At 45.2% G+C, this 25,003-nt stretch overlaps 1 protein-coding gene across 3 annotated transcripts in view; it reads left to right on the forward strand.

The window, feature by feature from the left end:
* The window catches only part of LOC139264010 (inorganic pyrophosphatase-like), a 240,412-nt gene that overhangs the window by 69,508 nt on the left and 145,901 nt on the right, over positions 1 to 25,003 (forward strand). For 2 of the 3 annotated variants that reach the window (XM_070880121.1, XM_070880115.1), the window contains exons 5-7: positions 12,017 to 12,079; positions 15,503 to 15,589; positions 24,281 to 24,407. In XM_070880121.1, coding sequence (XP_070736222.1) covers positions 12,017 to 12,079; positions 15,503 to 15,589; positions 24,281 to 24,407 — 277 coding nt within the window. The remainder of the gene's footprint in view (positions 1 to 12,016; positions 12,080 to 15,502; positions 15,590 to 24,280; positions 24,408 to 25,003) is intronic. The other variant, XM_070880129.1, reaches the window with a different exon arrangement.

Raw genomic sequence — 25,003 nt, forward strand, 5'->3', positions numbered from 1 at the left:
ATGGCAGCAGGGTTTATGGACTGTATCACCTGTGTAAGCTGAAGCAAGGGCTCGTGCCACGCCTTCCGGGACTCCAGTGTCACTGCTGGAGGCCACCAGCCTCGTGTGGGCATTGATGGCCTCACAAGTTTCACGGTTCACACCAACAATCTGGCCCCTCAAGCCTGTTCTGCCATTTAATACGATCATGGCTGATCCGATCATGGACTCAGGTCCGCTCCACATAACCCCTTATTGGTTAAGAAGCTGTCTATCTCTGTCTTAAATTTATTCAATGTCCCGTCTTCTACAGCTCTTTGAGGCAGCGAATTCCACAGATTTACAACCCTCTGAGAAGAAATTTCTCCTCATCTCAGTTTTAAATGGGCGGCCCCTTATTCTAAGATCATGCCTCCTAGTTCTAGTCTCCCCTATCAGTGGAAACATCCTCTCTACATCCACCCTGACAAGCCCCCTCATAATCTTATGTGTTTCAATAAGATCACTTCTCATTCTTCTGAATTCCAATGAGTAGAGGCCCAACCTCCTCACCCTTTCCTCATAAGTCAACCCCTCATCTCCAGAATCAACCTAGTGAAGCTTCTTTGAACTGCCTCCAAAGCAAGTATATCCTTTCGTAAATATGGAAACCAAAACCGTATCCAGTATTCCCGGTGTGGCCTCACCAATACCCTGTATACCCTGCTTTTATACTCCATCCCCTTTGCAATAAAGGCCAAGATTCCATTGGCTTTCCTGATCACTTGCTGTACCAGCATACTACCCTTTTGTGTTTCATGCACAAGTACCCCCAGGACCCCCTGTACTGCAGCACTTTACAATCTTTCTTCATTTAAATAATAACTTGCTCTTTGATTTTTTTCTTCCAAAGTGCATGACCTCATACTTTCCAACATTATACTCCATCTGCCAAATTTTTGCCCACTCACTTAGCCTGTCTATGTTCTTTTGCAGATTTTTTGTGTCCTTCTCACACATTGCCTATCCTCCCATCTTTGTATTGTCAGCAAACTTGGCTACATTACACTCTGTCCCTTCTTCCAAGTCGTTAATATAGATTGTAACTAGTTGGGGTCCCAGCACTGATCCTTGCGGTACCCCACTAGTTACTGATTGCCAACCCGAGAATGACCCATTTATCCTGCCTCTCTGTTTTCTGTTAGTTAGCCAATCCTCTATCCATGCTAATATATTACTCCCAACCCCATGAACTTTTATCTTGTGCAATAACCTTTTATGTGGCACCTTGTCAAATGCCTTTTGGAAGTCCAAATACACCACATCCATTGATTCCCCTTTATCCACCCTGTTCGTTTCATCCTCAAAGAATTCCAGCAAATTTGTCAAACATGACTACCCTTTCATAAATCCATGCTGACTGTGCCTGACCGAATTTTGCTTTTCCAAATGTCCTGCTACTGCTTCTTTAATAATGGACTCCAACATTTTCCCAACCACACATGTTAGACTAACTGGCCTCCATAATGGTCGTTGTGAGATTCTCAATGCTCGCAAGAATCCTACCCAAGACATCAAGGAGCTCTCCCTAGACAGTCCCACTATGTCCAGTTCCATGTCTGCCTGTCTGTCAGCAGACCAACTTTGCCGACTCACCCTCCAGAGATGGCATACGGGATTTGACCCCAGAACTGCATTGCTGCACGCCACTAGTCCCAGGAGCTTCGGAGTTGTCAAACTCCGAGAAAGTCATGTCGTCGTCCTCAGATGAGGTGAGTGCCGGTGGTAAAACAAGGTTGGATTGCAGCTGTGCCGGAGTCGGCTGATCGGTGGTATCCTCCTCTTCTTCCTCCTCCTCCAGACGATGATCTGACGTGGAGTGTTACCGTGAGGGATGCTGCGACTGTGGCCGGTCATCTGGAAGTAGAAAGCAACAGACGAGTGATTAGCAGCAGGGGAGGAGGCAGGGTGACATGAGGGAGTTCGCATAGCACAGGCTTATTTTACCGCCGCTACTCCATTATATCTAGTGCAAAGACACTGCATGACATTGCCCCAACCCAGCCCAGGGAGTGTGCAGGACTTACCCTCAGTTTCCGAGCAAGTTCCGCGTCCCCAATGGCAGTTGCCCGACCTGAGACACCAATGAGGCCTGCTACTCATTCTTCAATGTCGGTGAGTGTCAGGGTCTGAGACGGACCGCCGCCTGTCTGTACCTGCTCACGCCGATTATGTGATTTCTTGGCCTGCAAAGATGAAAATGGGAATGGTTACGAGAGGGTCCATCTGCTCTTGTGGCACACACAGCTGGCTACCAAAGCACTTATACCATACTGTCTGAAAGTAATACGATCCTCTGTTTAATGGCCTTGGAAATTGCATGTGGTTCATCAGGAGGACATCGAAGTGCAGAGACATCTTCTGAGATCTCAGAAAGCAATCTTAATAATGTGTAAAGATCATTCATGACAAATAAGGTGCCAAACTAAGCTTACCTATGTGTCATTCATTTTAAGAGGCAACCCACAGAGTGCTGAGAGATACCAATAGCATGAGAATACCCACAGAGTGCTGACAGGCACTAAAAGCATGAGAAATAGTGTGTTAGATTTATAATTGAAGTAATTAAGGATTGCATGAATTAAAATTGTACTCGCTCTAATGACCCTTGAAAGATCATTGAACTTCTTTCCGCATTGTGTGCCAGTCCTGACCACAGTGTCTGAGGCAGAGACCTCCTCAGCGATTTCCCTCCAAATGAAAATCGATGGCAGTGGTCTAGATCCACTGCTACGATGTAACTCCTGCTATCTACTCTCGACAGCCCCCCACTAGAGCTTCGTTAGCCTCCTGGCTGAATTGACTGGCATGCTGCCTTGATTCCTTGTCCTCCATCGTGATAATCCAAATTTAAAATGGCTGATTCAGCCCCGGGTGTACTGCGAATGCGCGCGGCTGCACCCTGCATTGGTGTTTGCGATCAGACAGCAGACCAGAAGCGCGGGAAGAAAAAAAAAGTAGCGCATGCGCAGAACAGCCGTTTTTTTTCACGCTGGAACTTTCGGCTCCGGCGGACAAATGATGTGGTGCAACGCCGGAGTTAGCACTATCGCTCCTCGGAAACTTTCATTTGACGGAAGTTGCATGCTATAGCGCTACCGCTAACCCGCCGCTAAATTTTTGAATCCGCCGCGCATTGCACCCAGAAACGGGTGGAAACACAAAAAGTCGAAAATCCAGCCCATAGACTTTCCTTACAATCACAGACTGGCTTTAGGCTTCACCCCTGAGGTCTGTGACAGAAGCGGAGTGTCCATTTATCGATTCATATAGATATATAATGGGAGGGGGGAGGGGATAGGAGACAGGAGGGAAGGAGATATGATATGATGGGAGGAGATACAAGACAAAAGGGAATGGGATAGAATAGGTTGATGGGTTCATTATTTCTATTGCCAGGAATCCCAAAAATGGTAGGCAAATGAAAATTCTTAAAACCGACCTCATTGGACTCGCATTTAATCACCTCCAAATATTTCTTTCTTTGGCTCAGTATCAAATCTTATCTTAATACATCTCTGCAAAGCGTCTTAGGATATTTTTCTACGTTGATGGTACTTTATTAATACAAATTGTTGTTGACGAGAAAGTGGAAAACTCATGGGGGCCAGAATTGCCCTCCGCCTGAAACGGGGTGCACACACCGCATTTGAGTGTCCCTTACCGACGATATGGATGGGGTGGTGTTATGAGGGAAATTCCATTTTTCCCAAAACACAGCAGAGTGGTAATGATTGGAGGGAGGGCCGCTTTCAGCGGTGTGGCAGCGAAGTGGTGTTTGGATCGTGACATTGCCCTCCGAACCATTGGATGCTAACAATGATGGTAATGATGCAGCTGCTCCCTGGCCCTCTTAAAGGGCAGGTTTTGCAGCTGTGTCTTGACTGCGTTGTGACTTGCATCCGAGGAGATGGCTGCAAGGGGAGGTTTGAGCATGGGTCAGCCGCTTCAGTGACGTGGAGCTGGAGATTCTAGTGGAAGCAGTGGAGGGAGGAAGGTGGGTACTCTTCCCTAAAAGTGGTGGAAGACCAAGTCGAGCCATCTTCACCGAGGCGTGGAGGGAAATTGCGGAGGAGGTTTTGGGGACCTCAATTCATCAGCGGATCCCCTATAAATGCAGGAAAAGGCTAACCGACATTATTCACCTCATGAAAGTGAGTACATCTTCCCCTGACTCCTCACATTACATCTGCCAGACTGTCCTTCACCTTAATTTCTTTCTCACCAACACTACATAGTAGCTAAAGTAAAAACAGAGAATGCTGGAAGTCTCAGCGGGTCAGGCAGCATCTGTGGAGAGAAAAACAGAGTTAACGTTTCAGGTCGATAACCCTTCGTCAGAACTGCCGAATGTTCGAAAAGAACACATTCTTAAACACTGAAAGGGGGAGGGGAAGAAAGAACAAAAGGGGAGGTTTGTGATAGGGTGGAAGGCAGGAGCGATGAGAGACAAAAGGGATGATGGGCCAAATTGAAATGGTAATGATAGAGGTTAGAAAAAGGTTAATCTCGATAGGGTGCGAATGGCGCAGTAATAACCAGCTGCCATTATAGACAAAGGGGGGGGGGCGGGGAAAGAGAAAGAAAGAAAAAAACATAAGTTGGAGGGGGACGGAAAGGGAGCCAAAGATGGCCAGAGATTATGTTCTGAAATTGTTGAACTTGATGTTGAGTCCAGAAAGCTGTAAAGTGCTTAAACGAAAGATGAGGTGCTGTTCCTCGAGCTTGCGTTGAGCTTCATTGGAACAGTGGAGGAGTCTGAGGACGGAGCTATCAGAGTGGGAGTCGAGTGGAGGATCAAAGTGACAGGCGACCAGAAGCTTAGGATCACACTTACACACTGAACGGAGGTGTTCAGCAAAGCCGTCACCCAATCTATGCTTAGTCTCCCCAATGTAGAGGAGACATAAGAACATAAGAAATAGGAGCAGGCATAGGCCATTTGGCCCCTCGAGCCTGCTCTGCCATTTAATAAGATCATGGCTGATTTGATCTGGTTCTTGACCCTTCTACCAGTTTCTCTATCTACTCTATCCAAACTCCTCATGATTTTGAATACCACAATCAAATCTCCTCTCAATCTTCTCTGCTCCAAGGAGAACGTAGAAACAATGGGCACAAGTTTCCACACGATAAAAAACGGGCGCCCCTCCTAGCTGGGCGTCCGTTTTTCGCGCCTAAAACGGGAGCCAGAAAAAAAACGGCGATTCTGGAGCGCCCTGCAGCTCCTTGTCTGTTTGGCGCGGCGCCCAGGGGGGGCGGAGCCTACACTCGCGCCGATTTTGTAAGTGGGAGGGGGCAGGTACAATTTAAATTAGTTTTTTTCCTGCCGGCTATGCTGCGCGTGCGCGTTGTAGCGTTCGCGCACGCGCAGTGTGAAGGAAACATTGGCACTCGGCCATTTTTGTAGTTCTTTGTAGCTGTTTAGTTTTTGAACATTTTTTAATAAAAGCACATTGCCATCAGCACATCAGCACTGAGAAGGCTGCAGGAAGCCTCAGAAAGTTCACGCAGCCGTTTCCCGACGACCTCCCCCTTTTGCCGTCGGGAAATGGTTCCTCATTTCTGAGGCTTCCTGCAGCCTTCTGTCTCCTTCCCTCCCTCCCTCCCGCCGTCTGGAACGGCTTCCTCCCCCCCCCCCCCCCCCCCCCCCCCGCTGCGTTCGGTCGGTCAGTCAGTCGGGCCCGCACTTCACCACCACCCCCACCCACTGCGTTCGGTCCCTCCCCGCCGTCTGGAACGGCTTCCTCCCCTGTGTTCGGTCGGTTGGTTCCCTCCCGCCTGCCGTCTGGAACGGCTTCCTTTCCTCCCCCTTCCCCTCCCCCCCCCGCGTTCGGTCGGCGGTCGGTTCCCTCCCTCTCTCCCTCCCGCCGTCTGGAACGGCCCACCCCCACCGTCGCGTTCGGTTGGTCGGTTCCCTCCCTCCCGCCCGCCGTCTGGAACGGCTTCCTCCGCCCCCCCCCCCACCCCCCCCCCCCGGTTCGGTCGGCGGTCGGTTCCCTCCCTCCCGCCGTCTGGAACGGCTTCCTTCCCCCCCCTCCCCGCGTTCGGCAACGGCTGCCTCGTTTTGTGAGGCTTGCTGCAGAATTCTCCCAGGCTGAAGCACTTTCACACAGGTAGGAAGATGGTTTATTTAATCTTTTCTTTGCTTCTAAATTTTTATTCAGGTTGGATTTATTTGTATAATATTTGTATAAGTATAAATAAGGATCTATTGTAAAATTTAATGACTTCCCTTCCCTCCCCCCCCCCTTCCCCTCCCACCTCGTTCTGGACGCCTAATTTGTAACCTGCGCCTGATTTTTTAATGTGTAGAACAGGTTTTTTCAGTTCTACAAAAATCTTCACTTGCTCCATTCTAAGTTAGTTTGGAGTACGTTTTCACTGTGGAAACTTTCAAATCAGGCGTCAGTGGCCGGACACGCCCCCTTTTGAAGAAAAAATTCTGTTCTAAAGTGGAACTGTTCTACCTGACTAGAACTGCAGAAAAAAAAATGTGGAGAATTGCGATTTCTAAGATCGTCCGTTCTCCACCAGTTGCTCCTCAAAATCAGGCACAAATCATGTGGAAACTTGGGCCCATAGAAACATAGAAAATAGGTGCGGGAGTAGGCCATTCGGCCCTTCGAGCCTGCACTGCCATTCAATGAGTTCATGGCTGAACATGCAACTTCAATACCCCATTCCTGCTTTCTCGCCATACCCCTTGATCCCCCTAGTAGTAAGGACTATATCAAATTCCTTTTTGAATATATTTAGTGAATTGGCCTCAACAACTTTCTGTGGTAGAGAATTCCACAGGTTCACCACTCTCTGGGTGAAGAGGTTTCTCCTCATCTCGGTCCTATATGGCTTACCCCTTATCCTTAGACTGTGACCCCTGGTTTTGGACTTCCCCAACATCGGGAACATTCTTCTTGCATCTAACCTGTCTAAACCCGTCAGAATTTTAAACGTTTCTATGAGATCCCTTCTCATTCTTCTGAACTCCAGTGAATACAAGCCCAGTTGATCCAATTTTTCTTGATATGTCAGTCCCGCTATCCCGGGAATCAGTCTGGTGAACCTTCGCTGCACTCCCTCAATAGCAAGAATGTCCTTCCTCAAGTTAGGGACCAAAACTGTACACAATACTCCAGGTGTGGCCTCACCAAGGCCCTGTACAACTATAGTAACACCTCCGTTCCCCTGTACTCAAATCCCCTCGCTATGAAGGCCAACATGCCATTTGCTTTCTTAACCGCCTGCTGTACCTGCATGCCAACCTTCAATGACTGATGTACCATGACACCCAGGTCTCGTTGCACCTCCCCTTTTCCTAATCTCACCATTCAAATAATAGTCTGTCTCTCTGTTTTTACCACCAAAGTGGATAACCTCACATTTATCCACATTATACTTCATCTGCCATTCATTTGCCCACTCACCTAACCTATCCAAGTCACTCTGCAGCCTCATAGCATCCGCCTCGCAGCTCACACTGCCACCCAACTTAGTGTCATCCGCAAACTTGGAGATACTGCATTTAATCCCCTTGTCTAAATCATTAATGTACAATGTAAACAGCTGGGGCCCCAGCACAGAACCTTGCGGTACCCCACTAGTCACTGCCTGCCATTCTGAAAAGTACCCATTTACTCCTACTCTTTGCTTCCTGTCTGTCAACCAGTTCTCAATCCATGTCAGCACACTACCCCCAATCCCATGTGCTTTAACTTTGCACATTAATCTCTTGTGTGGGACCTTGTCGAACGCCTTCTGAAAGTCCAAATACACCACATCAACTGGTTCTCCCTTGTCCACTCTACTGGAAACATCCTCAAAAAATTCCAGAAGATTTGTCAAGCATGATTTCCCTTTCACAAATCCATCATGTCACCTCTTTCCAAATGCACTGCTATGACATCCTTAATAATTTATTCCATAATTTTATCCACTACCGATGTCAGGCTGACTGGTCCATAATTCCCTGTTTTCTCTCTCCCTCCTTTTTTAAAAAGTGGGGTTACATTGGCTACCCTCCACTCCATAGGAACTGATCCAGAGTCTATGGAATGTTGGAAAATGACTGTCAATGCATCCGCTATTTCCAAGGCCACCTCCTTAAGTACTCTGGGATGCAGTCCATCAGGCCCTGGGGATTTATCGGCCTTCAATCCCATCAATTTCCCCAACACAATTTCCTGACTAATAAGGATTTCCCTCAGTTCCTCCTTCTTACTAGACCCTCTGACCCCTTTTATATCTGGAAGGTTGTTTGTGTCCTCCTTAGTGAATACCGAACCAAAGTACTTGTTCAATTGGTCTGCCATTTCTTTGTTCCCCATTATGACTTCCCCTGATTCTGACTGCAGGGGACCTGCGTTTGTCTTTACTAACCTTTTTCTCTTTACATATCTATAGAAGCTTTTGCAGTCCGTCTTAATGTTCCCTGCAAGCTTCCTCTCGTACTCTATTTTCCCTGCCCTAATCAAACCCTTTGTCCTCCTCTGCTGAGTTCTAAATTTCTCTCAGTCCCCGGGTTCGCTGCCAATTCTGGCCAATTTGTATGCCACTTCCTTGGCTTTAATACTATCCCTGATTTCCCTTGATAGCCACGGTTGAGCCACCTTCCCTTTTTTATTTTTACGCCAGACAGGAATGTACATTTGTTGTAGTTCATCCATGCAGTCTCTAAATGTCTGCCATTGCCCATCCACAGTCAACCCCTTAAGTATCATTCGCCAATCTATCCTAGCCAATTCACGCTTCATACCTTCAAAGTTACCCTTCTTTAAGTTCTGGACCATAGTCTCTGTTTCATTCTCCATCCTAATGTAGAATTCCACCATATTATGGTCACTCTTCCCCAAGGGGCCTCGCACAACGAGATTGCTAATTAATCCTCTCTCATTACACAATACCCAGTCTAAGATGGCCTCCCCCCTAGTTGGTTCCTCGACATATTGGTCTAGAAAACCATCCCATATGCACTCCAGGAAATCCTCTTCCACCGTATTGCTTCCAGTTTGGTTAGCCCAATCTATGTGCATATTAAAGTCACCCATGATATCTGCTGCACCTTTATTGCATGCACCCCTAATTTCCTGTTTGATGCCCTCCCCAACATCACTGCTACTGTTTGGAGGTCTGTACACAACTCCCACTAACGTTTTTTGCCCTTTGGTGTTCTGCAGCTCTACCCATATAGATTCTACATCATCCAAGCTAATGTCCTTCCTAACTATTGCATTAATCTCCTCTTTAACCAGCAATGCTACCCCACCTCCTTTTCCTTTTATTCTATCCTTCCTGAATGTTGAATACCCTTGGATGTTGAGTTCCCAGCCCTGATCATCCTGGAGCCACGTGTCTGTAATCCCAATCACATCATATCTGTTAACATCTATTTGCCCCTACTTTTCCCATCTCCATGTAACTGAAGTCCCTCATCTCTGGTCCCATTCTCGTAAATCTCCTCTGCACCCTCTTAATGGCCTTCACATCCTTCGTTATGTGCGGTGCCCAGAATTGGACACAATACTCCAATTGGGGCCAAACCAATATTCTCTCCCTGTATTCATAAAGCCCAGGATCCCATAAGCATTTTTTACTACTTTCTCAACCTGCCCTGTTGTTGTTGGTGTTCAACCATTTCAGAGCATAACCTCTGGCCATCTTTGGCTCCCTTTCCCTCCCGCCCACCTCCTTTCGCCCCCCCCCCCCCCAACTTATGTTTTTTTTCTTTTTTTCTCTTTGTCTTTAATGGCAGCTGGTCATTACTACATCATTCGCACCCTATCCAGATTAGAAACATAGAAAATAGGTGCAGGAGTAGGCCATTCGGCCCTTCGAGTCTGCACCACCATTCAATATGATCATGCAACTTTAATACCTCGTTCCTGCTTTCTCTCAATACCCCTTGATCCCTTTACCTGTAAGGGCCACATCTAACTCCCTTTTGAATATATCTAACGAATTGGCCTCAACAACTTTCTGTGGTAGAGAATTCCACAGGTTCATAATTCTCTGAGTGAAGAAGTTTCTCCTCATCTCAGTCCTAAATGGCTTACCCCTTATCCTTCGACTGTGACCCCTGTTTCTGGACTTCCCCAACATAGTGAACATTCTTCCTGCATCTAACCTGTCCAATCCCGTCAGAATTTTATCTGTTTCTATGAGATCCCTTCTCATTCTTCTAAATTCCAGTGAATATAAGCCTAGTTGATCCAGTCTTTCTTCATCTGTCAGTTCTGCCATCCCGGGAATCAGTCTGGTGAACCTTCGCTACACACCCTCAATAGCAAGAATGTCCTTCCTCAGATTAGGAGACCAAAACTGTACACAATATTCAAGGTGTGCCCTCATCAAGGCCCTGTACAACTGCAGTAAGACCTCCCTGCTTCTATACTCAAATCCTCTCGCTGTAAAAGCCAACATACCATTTGCCTTCTTCACCGCCTGGTGTACCTACATGCCAACTTTCAATGACTGATGTACCATGACACCCAGGTTTCGTTGCACCTCCCCTTTTCCTAATCTGTCGCCATTCAGATAATATTCTGCCTTCCTGTTTTTGCCACCAAAGTGGATAACCTCACATTTATCTATATTATACTGCATCTGCCATGCATTTGCCCACTCACCTAACCTATCTATATCACCCTGCAGCCTCTTAGCATCCTCCTCATAGCTCACACTGCCACCCAGCTTAGTGTCATCTGCAAACTTGGAGATATTACATTCAATTCCTTCATCTAAATCATTAATGTATATTGTAAATAGCTGGGGTCCTAGCACTGAACCTTGCAGTACCCCACAAGTCACTGCCTGCCATTCTGAAAAGGACCCGTTTATTCCTACTCTTTGCTTCCTGTCTGCCAACCAGTTCTCTATCCACGTCAATACATTACCCCCAATACCATGTGCTTTAATTTTGCACACTAATCTCTTGTGTGGGACCTTGTCGAAAGCCTTTTGAAAGTCCAAATACACCACATCCACTGGTTCTCCCTTGTGCACTCTACTAGTTACATCCTCAAAAAATTCTAGAAGATTTGTCAAGCATGATTTTCGTTTCATAAATCCATGCTGACTTGGACCGATCCTGTCACTGCTTTCTAAATGCGCTGCTATTTCATCTTTAATAATTGATTCCAACATTTTCCCCACTACCAATGTCTGGCTAATTGGTCTATAATTTCTTGTTTTCTCTTTCCCTCCTTTTTTAAAAAGTGGGGTTACATTAGCTACCCTCCAATCCATAGGAACTGATCCAGAGTCTATAGAATGTTGGAAAATGACCACCAATGCATCCACTATTTCTAGGGCCACTTCCTTAACCTTTTTCTAACCTCTATCATTACCATTTCAATTTGGCCCATCATCACTTTTGTGTCTCTAATCTCTCCTGCCTTCCACCCTATCACAGACCTTCCCTTTTGTTATTTCTTCCATTCCCCCTTTCAGTGCTTAAGAATGTGCTCTTTTCGAACATTCGGCAGTTCTGACGAAGTGTCATCGACCCGAAACGTTATCTCTGTTTTTCTCTCCACAGATGCTGCCTGATCTGCTGAGATTTCCAGCATTCTCTGTTGTTATTTCAGATTCCAGCATCCGCAGTATTTTGCTTTTGTAATAGTAGCTAAAGTGCTTGTTCATTGTTAAGCCTGTATGTGTGCAAACTCACATTGGAGGATGCCTTACATCTGAGATTTACAGCTGCATGTAATCGACCGAGACTTGCACTCATTGCCGAGGCCTCTTGAAACTGCCACTTACCAACCCTTTGTAGCTTTACAGGCCAAGGTGACGCACAACCATGCTAATCAACAAGCCACTGGTGGTGGTGAGTCGTAGAATGTGCAGCTCACCTTCTCCTCAAGATCTGTGAGCTGGCTATGGCGTTCTCTAATAGCATACCTGGCTATTGCTTATGCTTCTGTGCAAGCGGCTTGCTGCATGGTGCAATGCAGCACCTGATCCTCACGGCCCCTCCTTTTCCCTTTTATGATTGCAGATGCGAGCCCAAGTGGGAGCCATTTGCCTGCTGTTGTCTCCAATGGTGCTGGGGGCAGCATGGGTAAGTGAAGGCCTTTGTGCAATGCCATCTCTCCCTCACACCGCAATGGCCTACTTGGCTATTGCTTATGCCTCTGTGCAAACTGCTTGCTGCATGGTGCAATGCAGCACCTCACCCTCACGGCACCCCTTCTCCCATTTATGATTCCAGATGAGATCCCGAGCAAAACAGAGACCCTTGACTTGACTGGCAGCCACAGTCAGGAGGAGACACTTCACACCCTTGATGATGTTAGTGGCATCTCGGATGAGGGAGATGGCGAGGGGGAGAGCTCTACCAGCAAACAGTGCATCACTGCTTCCTAAAGTCCCACATACCAGCTCAAATGCTGGGAGTACGTGGTTGGGTAACATAAATATCGTAGAGGGGTCTGCACTGGGTAAAGCACTGGGGCCTAGAGGGCTGCAGTATGGTGCAGGGCCTAGGGAACCTTAGGTGCCACCTCTCTGGGGGGTGAGTGCATAGCCGAGGCCTGCTGAGGAGGACTCTGACAAGCCCATCGATGTTGGGGCTTACAAACAAAGGGTGGAGGCCATGCAATCGGAGCTCTTGGCGGCCCTCCCGGATGCTCTTCCTCCATTTAGCCATACAAGGGATGGCCAAGAGGCTGCTGCAAGTGGTGAGGAGTGTGGAACGATAAATTTAATATAAATTCATACCTAAACCATGCAAGTATAAATCAAGAAATAATGGAGTCGTGTAAGAAAGATACATCAATAATCATGGGCGATTTTAATCTTCATATTGATTGGACAAATCAAATTGGCAATGCTAACCTTGAGGAAGAGTTCATACAATGTATGCGGGATGGTTTCTTGGAACAACCAGGGAGCAAACTATTTTAGATTTGGTAATGTGTAACAAGTCTGGATTAATTAATGATCTTGTAGTGAAGGATCTTCTTGGGACGAGTGATTATAACATGGTAGAATTTCAAATTCAATTTGAGGGTGAGAAAGCTAGGTCTCAAACTAGTGTCTCAAACTAATTACAAAGGCATGAAGGCATGGTAGAGGACACTAAAAACATCCCAATAATTGATAATCAAAGAGCTATTGTGCGGAGGGGTGGGGGGGGGGGAGGAAACTTAAAACAATTATGACTAACAATAAAGTACTAATGGGACTAAAGATGGACAAGTCCCCTGGACCTGATGGCTTACATCCTAAGGTCTTAAAAGAAGTGGCTGCAGAGATAGTGGATGCATTGGTTGTAATCTACCAAAATTCCCTGAATTCTAGAGAAGTATCAGCGGACTGGAAAACTGCAAATGTAACACCCCTATTTAAGAAAGGAGGGAGACAGAAAGCAGGAAACTATAGACCAGTTAGCCTAACATCTGCCATTCAAAAAATGCTGGAATCCATCATTCAGGAAGTAGCAGCAGGACATTTAGAAAATCATAATGCAGTCAAGCAGAGTCAGGGAAATCATGAAAGGGAAATCATGTTTGACAAATTTGCTGGAGTTCTTTGAGGATGTAATGAGTAGAGTGGATAAAGGAGAACCAGTTGATGTCAAATTTGGATTTCCAGAAAGCATTCGATAAGATGCTACACAAAAGGTTACTGCACAAGATAAGAGCTCACGGGGTTGGACGTAATATATTAGCGTGGATAGAGGATTGGCTAACTAACAGAAAACAGAGAGTCAGGATAAATGGGTCATTTTCAGATTGGCAAACTGTAACTAGTAGTGTGCCACAGGGATAAGTGCTGGGGCCTCAACTATTTTCAATTTGTACTAATGACGGATGAAGGGACCGAGTGTAACGTAGCCAAATTTGCTGATTATACAAAGATCGGTGGGAAAGCAAGTTGTGAAGAGGACGCAAACAATCTACAAAGGGATATAGATAGGTTCAGTGACTGGGCAAAAATTTGGCAGATGGACTATAATGTGGGAAAATGTGAGGTTATCCACTTTGGTAGGAGAAATACAAAAGCAAATTATGATTTTAAATGGGGAGCGATTACAACATGCTGTAGTACAGAGAGATCTGGGGCTTCTTGTACATGAAATGCAAAAAGTTAGCATGCAGGTACAGTAAGTAATCAGGAAGGCAAATGGAATACTAGCCTTTATTGCAAAGGGAATGGAGTATAAAAGTAAAGGAGTCCTGCTCCAACAGTACAAGGCATTGGTAAGACCACACCTGGAGTACTGGGTACAGTTTTGGTCTCCTTATTTAAGGAAGGATAGACTTACATTGGAGGCAGTTCAGAGAATGTTCACGAGGTTGATCCCTGAGATGAGGGGGTTGTCATATGAAGAAAGGTTGAGCAGGTTGGGCCTATACTCCTTGGAGTTTAGAAGAATGAGAGGTGATCTTATTGAAACATATAAGATTCTGAGGGGACTTGATAGGTTAGATGCAAAGAGGATGTTTCCCCTTATGGGGGAATCTAGAACTAGGGGCATAGTTTCAGAATAAGGGGTCGCCCATTTAAAACAGAAATGAGGAGGAATTTCTTCTGTGAGGGTTATGAATTTTTGGAATTCTCTACCTCAGAGAGCTGTGGAGGCTGGGTCATTTAATATATTTAAAGTGGAAGTAGACAGATTTTTGTATGATAAGAAGTCCAGGATTACAGGGAAGTGGACTTGAGGCCAGAATCAGATCAGCTATGATCTTATTGAATGGCGGAGCTGGCTTGAGGGGCCAAATGGCCTACTCCTGCTCATATTTCTTATGTTCTTATGTGATTTGGTAATCAGTGTGATCTTTACCTTTTGATATCATTTTATTTGACTTTTGATACGGTCACTGGTGCTGTTGTCATGGTTTAATTTGAAGTAGGGTTCCAGGTTTCTATTTTCTACATCATAAATTAACTTGTATGCCTATAAGGCCACCTCCCCAGTTTGTCTATAAAGACTCTTTTGGGCAGTTTCCCCTTCTGGACTCTTGCAAAATCGGGTTTGCATAAATGTTGGCCACCCTTTGCTACCTTATTCAAGTGGCCATTCTTCATATTGAGTTTAGGCAGTAAGTTTTGGAAGGTTGTCAAACCATGGAAGTTATCACACCTTGCCCTTATCTAATATCCACACAAGATGGTTTCTAGCTTTGAATACTAATCAAGAATAGGAATCTACTCTGATTTTTCCTTTCCCTCAGGAGCTTTGAAGTATCTTGTGGCACCCAAATTGCCATGGCTAAGATAAGTTAACTCAACACAGATCAGGTATTGAACCCAAGACTTTCTGGTGTGTATGTGTGGCTTATAACCATGGCCACTGAAACTAAATTAGTCACATTTCTATTATATGGAATACTGGGATTTTCAGTGACGTTTTGCATTCCGTCTGTTTTTCCATTAGAATTAAAACCCAATGTTTACAGCTACACTAGAATGTGTGTCATGGTCATCGTTTGATTTAAATCTTTAACATTCAAATGTTTTTTTTTTGCCTCAACAGACTTGGGAAGATCCCCATCACCAGGATAGCTTTACAAACCATTATGGTGATAATGATCCAATTGATGTCTGTGACATTGGATCAAAGGTTAGATTTTCAAACATTTTATCACTTAACCAAACTGATGTCCAGGAATCAGGCTGGACAGGTGTTCTCATAGAATCATAGAAATTTACAATACAGATATTCTCCTCAACTTCTCTCTATTCCTTCTACCAATTATGTTAAATCTATGCCTGCTGGTTATTGACCTCTCTGCTAAGGGAAATAGGTCCTTCCTATCCACTCTATCTAGGCCCCTCATAATTTTAAACACCTCAATAAAGCCTACCCGTAACCTCCTCTGTTTCAAAGAAAACAACCCCAGTCTAGCCAGTCTTTCCTCGTAGCTAAAAATTCTCCAATCCTGGCAACATCCTCTGCAATGTGGTAACAGAACTGTATGTAGTACTCTAGCTGTGATCTAACTAGTGTTTTATACAGTGTCGAAGGCTTTTGTGAGGTCAAAGTCTCTTTGAAAAAATGTAACATCCTCTCTGATACCTGGGAATCCCTGGCCCAAGATCGCCCAAAGTGGAGGAAAAGCATCCAGGAGTCTCTTCGCCGAGAGCAAGCTGAAGCCAAGCATAGACAGCGGCAGGAGCGCACGGCAACCCAGGCACCCCACCCACCTGTTCCCTCAACCACCGTCTGCCCAACCTGTGATACAGACTGTAGGCCCCGCATTGGACCCTTCAGTCACCTGAGAACTCATTTTTACTGTGGAAGCAAGTCATCCTTGACTCCGAGGGACTATCTATGATGATACTGTTTTATACAGTTCAAACATAACCTCCCTACTTTTATATTCTATGCCTCGACTAATAATTGATGTTAATTCACAGCCAGGTGAAAAATGACGAGGAAATTTCACTGATTAGTTGGATAGAAGTTAGCCATGGCTCAGTGGCACTGTAGCACTCTCCCTGAGTCAGGAAGTTATCATAGAATCCGAGAAATTTACAGCACGGAAGGAGGCCATTTCTGCCCATCGTATCAGCTTCAGTCAACAAAGAGCTATCCAGCCAAATCCCACTTTCCAGATCTTGGTCCATAGCCCTGTAGGATATGGCACTTCAAGTGCACATCCAAGTACTTTTTAAATGTGTGAGGGTTTCTGCCTCTACCACCCTTTCAGAAAGTGCGTTCCAGATTCCCACCACCCTCTGAGTGAAGACACTTCCACTTGAATCGTCTCTATACCTCCTACCAATTACTTTAAATCAGGCTCAATTTTCCCCAGTATTTGCGCCATTTTTTTTGGAGCAGGCTGCTTTTTCTGGCCTAACTTAAAAATCCCCAACTTCCCCAATCAATTTGCACCAGCGTAACCCAGTTAGTTACGAAATTTTTAAGTCAGTTTTTTTTTCAGCCAAAGGGGGCGTAACCAGCCACCTACGCCACTTCTGGCTATTTAGGGACGTTTGGCCAGCTGAGAGTTACTCCAGTTCTGATTAGGCCAGCGTAAATGGCCTGTCCTGAAAAATCTTCCCTAGAGTTGAGGAAATCGGCACAGGCAAGGAAAGAGGCGCAGCAGATGCCTGGACACATTGAAAGAATTGAAAAACACATAGCAGCAACTTACCTCCAACCCCGCCCGAAGGTTGTCCGGTTCCATTCTCGGTCCCCGGTTCACACACACAGTCCGGTTCCATTCTCGGTCCCCGGTTCACACACTCAGTCCGGTCCCATTCTCGGTCCCGGTTGACACACACAGTCCGGTCCCATTCTCGGTCCCCGGTTCACACACACAGTCCGGTCCCATTCTCGGTCCCCGGTTGACACACACAGTCCGGTCCCGAGAGACAGAGAGAGAGAGATTCCCGAACCGGTGACCGAGAAGACCGGACAGTCTTCGGGCAGGGTTGGAGGTAAGTTGGTGCTATGTGTTTTTCAATTCTTTTAATGTGTTGGGAGCTGGCTGTATGCTTCATTTTTCAACCTCAGCTCGCATTATGTCCCTGTTTCCGTGGCAGCCCGATCTTTTTGGCACAGATCAAGGCTCCACCCCCAAAACTAAAGGTCGGGTTTGGCCACGCCAAAATGAAGAGATGCAACGGGGAAACTTACAACACTTTTTTTTTTGACGTACTTGGGCCCCAAAAATCGGGCAGAATTCTTCAAGTATGCCAAAAAAATGCTTTGGGGAAAATTGGGCCCTATGCCCCCTGGTTCTTGACCCCTCTGCTAAGAGAAATGGATCCGTCCTATCCACTCTATCTAGGCCCCTCATAATTTTATACACCTCAATAAGGTCTCCCCTCAGCCTCCAATGTACCAAAGAAAACAAACCCAGCCTATCTAATCTTTCCTCATAGCTAAAATTCTCCAGTCCAGGCAACAATCTCGTAAATCTCCTCTGTACCCTCTCTAGTGCAATCACGTCTTTCCTGTAATGTGGTGACCAGAACAGCATGCATTACTCTAGCTATGGCCTAACTTGTGTTTTATACAGTTCAAGTATAACCTCCCTGCTCTTGTATTCTATGCCTCGGCTAATAAAGGCAAGTATTCCTTATCTACCCGGCCTATTACCTTCAGAAATCTGTCGACATGCACTCCAAGGTCCCTTTGTTCCTCTACATTTCTCAGCTTCCTACCATTTAATGTGTATTCCCTTGCCTTGTTCGCCCTCCCCAAATGCATTACCTTACACTTCTCCAGATTGAATTCCATTTGCCACTGTTCTCACCAGTTGATTGATATTTACCTGCAGTCTACAGCTTTCTTCTTCATTATTAACCACACAGCGGATTTTAGTATCATCTGCAAAGTTTTTAATCATACTCCCTATATTCAAGTCTAAATCATGATATATACCTGTACCACAAAAAACAAGGGACCTAGTACTGAGCCCTGCGGAACCCCACTGGAAACAACCTTCCAGTCACAAAAACACCCATCAATTATTATCCTCTGCTTCCTGAGCCAATTTGGATCCAACTTGCCACTTTGCCCTGGATCCCATGGGCTTTTAGTTTCGTGACCAGTCTGCCATGTGAGACCTTATCAAAAGCCTTGCTAAAATCCATATACGCTACATCAAACGCTCACCCTCATCGACCCTCCTTGTTACCTCCTCAAAAAATCTAATCAAGTTAGTCAGACATGACCTTCCCTTAACAAATCCACGTTGACTGTCCATGATTAATCTGTATTAATCTAAATAAAGTTGTATCCTGTCCCTCAGAATTATTTCCAATAATTTTCCCACCACCGAGGTTAGGCTGACTGGCCTGTAATTACTTGATCTATACCTTTTCCGCTTTTTAAACAAAGGTACCACATTAGCAGTACTCCGGTACCGCGCCTGTAGCCAGAGAGGATTTATCCACTTTCAAAGCTGCTAAACCTCTTAATACTTATTCTCTCACTGTTTATTTCATTTGATATTTCATACTCCTCCTCCCGATTGTAATTTCTGCATCTCCCCTCTCTTTTGTGAAAACCGATGCAAAGTATTCATAAGAACCATATCCATGTCTTCCGCCTCCACACACAGATCACCTTTATGGTCTTGAATAGACCCTACTCTTTCTTTAGTTATCCTTTTGAGTTCAAGTTGCACTCCATAGGTTACAGCTCATAAACCAGGCTTACACTTCGGTGCAGTGATAAGGGGTTGCTGCACTTGTCGGATGGGCTGTCTTTTAGATGAAATGTTAAACCGAGGCCCTATCTGCCCACTCAGGCTGACGTAAAAGATCCCACGGTATTGTTTCGAAGAAAAAGAGGGAAATTCTCCCCGGTGGCCTGGACAATATTTATCCTTTAACCAACATCACTAAGACAGATTGTTTGGTCACTTATCCCATTGCTGTTTGTGGGGACCATGCTGTGCACAAATTGCCTGCCACATTTCCTACATTACAAGAGCGACTACACGTCAAACGTACTTCCTTGGTTGTAATGCGCTTTGGGATGACCTGACATGAAAGACGCTATATAAATGTAAGCCTTTCAGTTAATTTTTTTGGAAATGTGTCCTAATAGAGGTATGTTTTTTATGATAGAAAGGGAATTAAAATACAGGCATATAGTGAGAACTTAGTTGAAATCAACATTTCAAGGCACAAAGTGAAGATGAAGGGGTCAATTTTTGTGAAATTAGAGTTGGGCATTAATAAAGAAACAGACACAGTGGTAATTTTCTTTACCTGGGTGGGTCGGTTGCGGGCGGTCGTCATGGCAGGTCGTGACTCCGTTCTTGCTCCCATCCCACTGCAGAATTGAGCTTTGCTCTTATGGGGCCTATTAAGCCCCCCCTGCACATTAAATGGTGCAGGTCTGATGACATCATTGACAACGTATTTTCAGCCGGGATATTTAAAGGAGCCATGGCCACATTGTTTTTGACAGTTCATCTAGGACTGTGCAGTCACTGCACTGCTAGTTTTGATTGTTCCAAGCACTTTGAAATATTACTGCACCGAGGCAGAGGGTTGCACCCAGGTTCTCCAATAACTCCCTCCATATGCTTGTGGAGGGGTCAGAGCATGCAGGGAGGTCCTCTTCCCTTCAAATGAGCGAAAGAAACCTCCCCAGGAGACAAAAAGAGCCTGGCTCCAAATTGCAGAGGACGTCAACAGCAGGGATGTGGTCAGGAGGACCTGAGTGCAGTGCCGGAAACGTACAGGTCAGTGATTGGAGCATGGGTAGATACAGTAGGAGCGGCGAGAGACTCTGGAGGGATGTGATCGGGGCCCAGGAGAGGTGTGAGTTCGGGGCTCAAGAGCAGCACAGGCCAGCCCACACTGCAATATGTGTGCGCACTAGGTCCGTGCAGAAGAGCAGGTCTCCAATTGCCACTGGACCAAGACCTAGCTCTGTCAAGCCTGTGTGGCGGCTGGTGTGCAACAGCCACCACACAAAATCCACGCACAGGCATCTTCCACCCTTCAGGATGTAGTTCAGGACCTGGAATATTAGGTCCTTCATTGAAACACTTGTGAACTCAGCCTTTTTTGGCGTGGAAGCAAGTCATCCACATTTCGAGGGACTGCCTATGAGGTGAGATGAGCATGGAGCAGCTAATGTGCCACTTGCATGAGCACATGCTATGTATGGAGAATAGATGGCAGAGGCTTATAGACCTCCTGTCTAGGAGGGATGTCAGCGTAGACATGTGTCTTCATGGCCCCACTGCTGTGCCCTCCAGTTCCTTGCTAGCATTGAAGTGCAGATGGCCTATGAGGAGGATGACAGTGAGAGTGGATATGGAAGTGTGGGCTCCTCTCAATGTGCTTACACTTCTATCCCGTTGCCACCCCCTCAGTCAGAGCCGCAGATGCCTCCTCGGACAACGATGGTCGAGTCTGCCCCTGCACAGTCGCAGGAGGAGCAAACTTTGCTGAGGCAATCAGAGGCTCCAAAACCAAGAGGACTTCCGCCAAAAGTGTCTAAGCAGCCGCAGCAGGGAAGTGAGCAGGCTGCCTCTATCTCTGCTGAAGCCACAGTGGTGGCACTTCGTAAAAGCACATGTAAGAGAAAGATGACAGAGAAGTAGATTCACAAGGGTAGCCATTTTTATTCAATGTTAATGTCAAGTTTCTGTTAATGTGATCTCAACCATAAAAATCTTTATTTTCACCACTTTCCGGACTTGGACAAATTTCAATGCGCCTTTGGAAGTGGCTTAGTCAGTTGCAGTAAATGGTGAGACATAACAGTGCCTCCAGCAATGGTGGTCAGTGTGAAAGGAATGGCTTGTTCATTGTAAGGATCCTTTATGGTGTTGCTTTGTGGTGGTGCCAAACTGGCGCAGCATGCAGCAACCATATGGGTGCACTGTGTAAAGTTATGTAAATCTGGCCACGATAAAGCCATCCTTGGCCTCCCGGGCAGCAATGTGCTCGGGTGCTCGTGGGATCTGGGTCGCAGATTCCTCCAGCTCCTGCTCCTCCTCTTCTTTCCGCTGATGCTGCTCCTCCTCCTCTGAAGAGGCTGTGCGCTGATGGAATAGATGGCAGGTCAAGTAGAGATGAGAGAAACAATCTGTCAATGTTGTGATAAGTTCTAATCAATGAGGTGAGACTGGATGGTGACTTTGCTGCAAACACTTGCAGCTTGTAGAAAGCTAAATCTGTGCTGGGAATGCAGTCAGCAACAGCTTCTGCCTGAGGAAAATGATCAGCTGTGAGATGGGAGCTTTTATAGTATATTTCATGCTGTCAACTTATCAGCTGGATCAGTGGCCACTCAACTCCCGCCTCAGGTTGATAGACGTGGTTCCCAAGCTGTGTGAATCCCGTGGTCAGCCAGGGAAATTTGAACGGTAGGCTAAAAAGCGCTTAAGGATTTGACAACAAGCTGATAATGATTTGAAATAGGTCGCTCGCCTCTGCCGTTTGGGTCACTGCAGCACCGGCAAATGTGCCCAAGAGAAAAGCGCATGGAGGCAGGATGACAGCAGGTTCCCGACCAACTTATTTCAAATTTCCCACCTGACCCACCTCCGATCATGCCTGCACGAACCCTAGAAAATTCTCACCAGTATTATTGTTGTGAATAATCTTCCAACTTGCATCATGCACTGCAAAAGAATATCTGCCATCAATTAGAAAATGGCCACGGATTAGTCAAACACGACATGTTATATATTTGCATTGCTGGTATTCAGTCATTGGAGAAAAAGTCCAAACTCAAACCCATTAGGCTCTCATTGCAGCCACACAATTGGGGTTTATGAAGGAGCAGCTCAATTTTACCTGAATAATATTCAATAGAGGATAATTCTGTCCAATATCTGCAGCTGCAAAAGGTGCCACAAAATGACCAGGATTTTTTTTTTTGAGTGGGTTCATGAATGGGGAGTCGCACCTCTTTTATTTTTCTCATTATTTTTTTTCTTCTACAACATGCTACTTCTTGCCAAGAGTTGAGTCTCCTCTGAGCAAACACGGGAAGGTGCATAAGAGCAGTCCACCAATGGCTCTCCCTCCAAGTTTCCCTTTGGTGGCATGAGCCGAGTTTGGGAAAGTAGCATAGTAGCAGCCATGGAAATGACTTCATGCCATTATGTTAGAGAATGACTGTATGTTAGAGTTCCATCACATGTCCCATCGAAAGCCATGTTTATTACTTTGTGGGAATTTTAAAATTTCCCAAAAGAAATGGCAAAGTAACATTTTTATTTTCGTGGTAATCTACTGTGTCCTGATTATTCTTTAAATGCCAGATTTTTTTAAAGATGGTATATGTTTAATAATTCTTCTTTTTAGTCTTGAAGACAGTTGGCGATTCCTCTTATTGGTCAGATGTGTTTGAATAACGGATACTCTGTAGCTGATGTATTACTTTTTTGGCAATTTGCTGCCACAGAGTTTCTTAATAAATGGTATGTAAAGCACTTTGAGATGTTTGGTGGTCGTGAAAGGCGCTATATAAATGCAAGACTTTCTTTCTATGCCGAGTGAGCGTTTATTTCTGAACCGCAATTACACTTTGACAATTTCAAGTACTTTTTTCAAAGTAGAGCCTGCATCATTAAGCCACTTGTAGTTGAAGAAATCCTCTTTTGCAAACTCCTCTAAAAGGTTTGTGTTGGGCTTTATAAAGTGTTATAAACCTTAAGATGTTCCATAGGGACTTGGGGGAATTTGTGTGCAAATGAAGAGAAAAGGACTTGCATCTATATAGTGCCTTTCACAACTTGGGGACATCTCAAAGTGCTACTTTTGAAGTGTCGTCACTGTTAGAAACGCGACAGTCAATTTTGCGTACAGCAAAGTCCCACAAACAGCAATGTGATAATGACCAAATAGTCTATTTTTAGTGATGTTGGTTGAGGGATGAATATTGACCAGAACGCCCCCTGCTTCTTCTAAGTTCCGTGACATATTTTACATCTACCTGAGAGGACACATGGACTAGCAAAAGCATCACGAAATAAGATCTTGCTTTAAGTTTAAATTATTAAGTGAATTTGTTTTTAACAGATGGACAAGCGAATAACAAAATAAATCTATTTAAAATAAAAGCCATCCCTATTCACCTTCTTAAAGTTGCAGTCTAATGCTGCGCTATTCTTATGTCAAATACTTTATTTATTTGGAGTGTTTCTTTTCTTACATTTCTTATCACAGCAACAACTAATACAGGCTTACACTGATCTCATGAGAATACGAGTCTCTCAACTTCACCCAGCTCAATTCTTCTCTTTAAACATCTCTGAAAAAATGTCACTGAGACAGCCTGCATTTTTGAGTAAATAAATAAAGAAAGACTTGCATTTTTATAGTGCCTTTCACTACTCAAGACGTCCCAATAAAGTACTTTTCAAGTGCAGTCGCTATTATAATGTAGGAAATGTGACAGTCAACCCGCACATAGCAAACTCCCTCATAGAGCAATGTGATAATGACCAGATAATCTGTTTTAGTGATGTTGATTGAGGGATAAATATTGGCTAGGGTAACTCCTCTGCTCTTCAATATAGTGCCATGGGATCTTTTATGTTCACCTGAGAAAGCATATGCAGCCTCGGTTTAACATCTCATCCAAAAGACAGCACCTCCAACAGTGCAGCACTCCCTCAGAACTGGACTGAAGTGTCAGCCTAGCTTATGTGTGCAACCAGTAATTGGATAAGTGAACAGATCCAATGTTATACTGTAGATTTACAGCAGTTACAGGTACACCTATCCATCCTCCGCATAATTGGAATAACAATGTGTTATCATTTAAATTTGTTGCATGGTGAATTTTAACAGCTACACATTCCACTTATATTTCTACCAGGTATGTTCGTGTGGTGATGTTATTCAGGTAAAAGTCCTGGGAGCTTTGGCTCTTATTGATGAAGGGGAAATGGACTGGAAAATCATTGCTATCAACCTGGAGGACCCAGATGCACGAATGTTTAATGGCAAGTTCAACTAATTGACAATGTTTATGGTCTATAACCCTTAGAAAGTTACAGTATGTTTGAACAACTAGTGGCACTCTTTCTTGTTGTGCGGGGGGAGGTAAGCAGGTGGCTGCAAGATGACACATTTGGCAATGGAAGTACTGAAGCCACTGACCCCTCAGTCGCAGCATTTGTAATCTGCAAGCCAAACCCGGCAGGTTTGTAGTACTGCAGCGTACTGTTGATGATTAACTAACCAGCCTGGCTAACTAATGGCAACTGGAAGGGTTACATAGAAACATAGAAAATAGGTGCAGGAGTAGGCCATTCGGCCCTTCGAGTCTGCACCACCATTCAATATGATCATATCTGATCCTGCAACTTCAGTACCCCATTCCTGCTTTCTCTCCATACCCCTTGATCCCTTTAGCCATAAGGGCCACATCTAACTCCCTTTTGAATATATCTAACGAACTAGCCTCAACAACTTTCTGTGGTAGAGAATTCCACAGGTTCACAATTCTCTGGGTAAAGAAGTTTCTCCTCATCTCGGTCCTAAATGGCTTACCCCTTACCCTTAGAATGTGATCTCTGGTTCTGGACTTCCCCAACAT

The sequence above is a fragment of the Pristiophorus japonicus genome, chromosome 1 (assembly GCF_044704955.1).
Source record: "Pristiophorus japonicus isolate sPriJap1 chromosome 1, sPriJap1.hap1, whole genome shotgun sequence".
Lineage (NCBI taxonomy): Eukaryota > Metazoa > Chordata > Chondrichthyes > Pristiophoridae > Pristiophorus > Pristiophorus japonicus.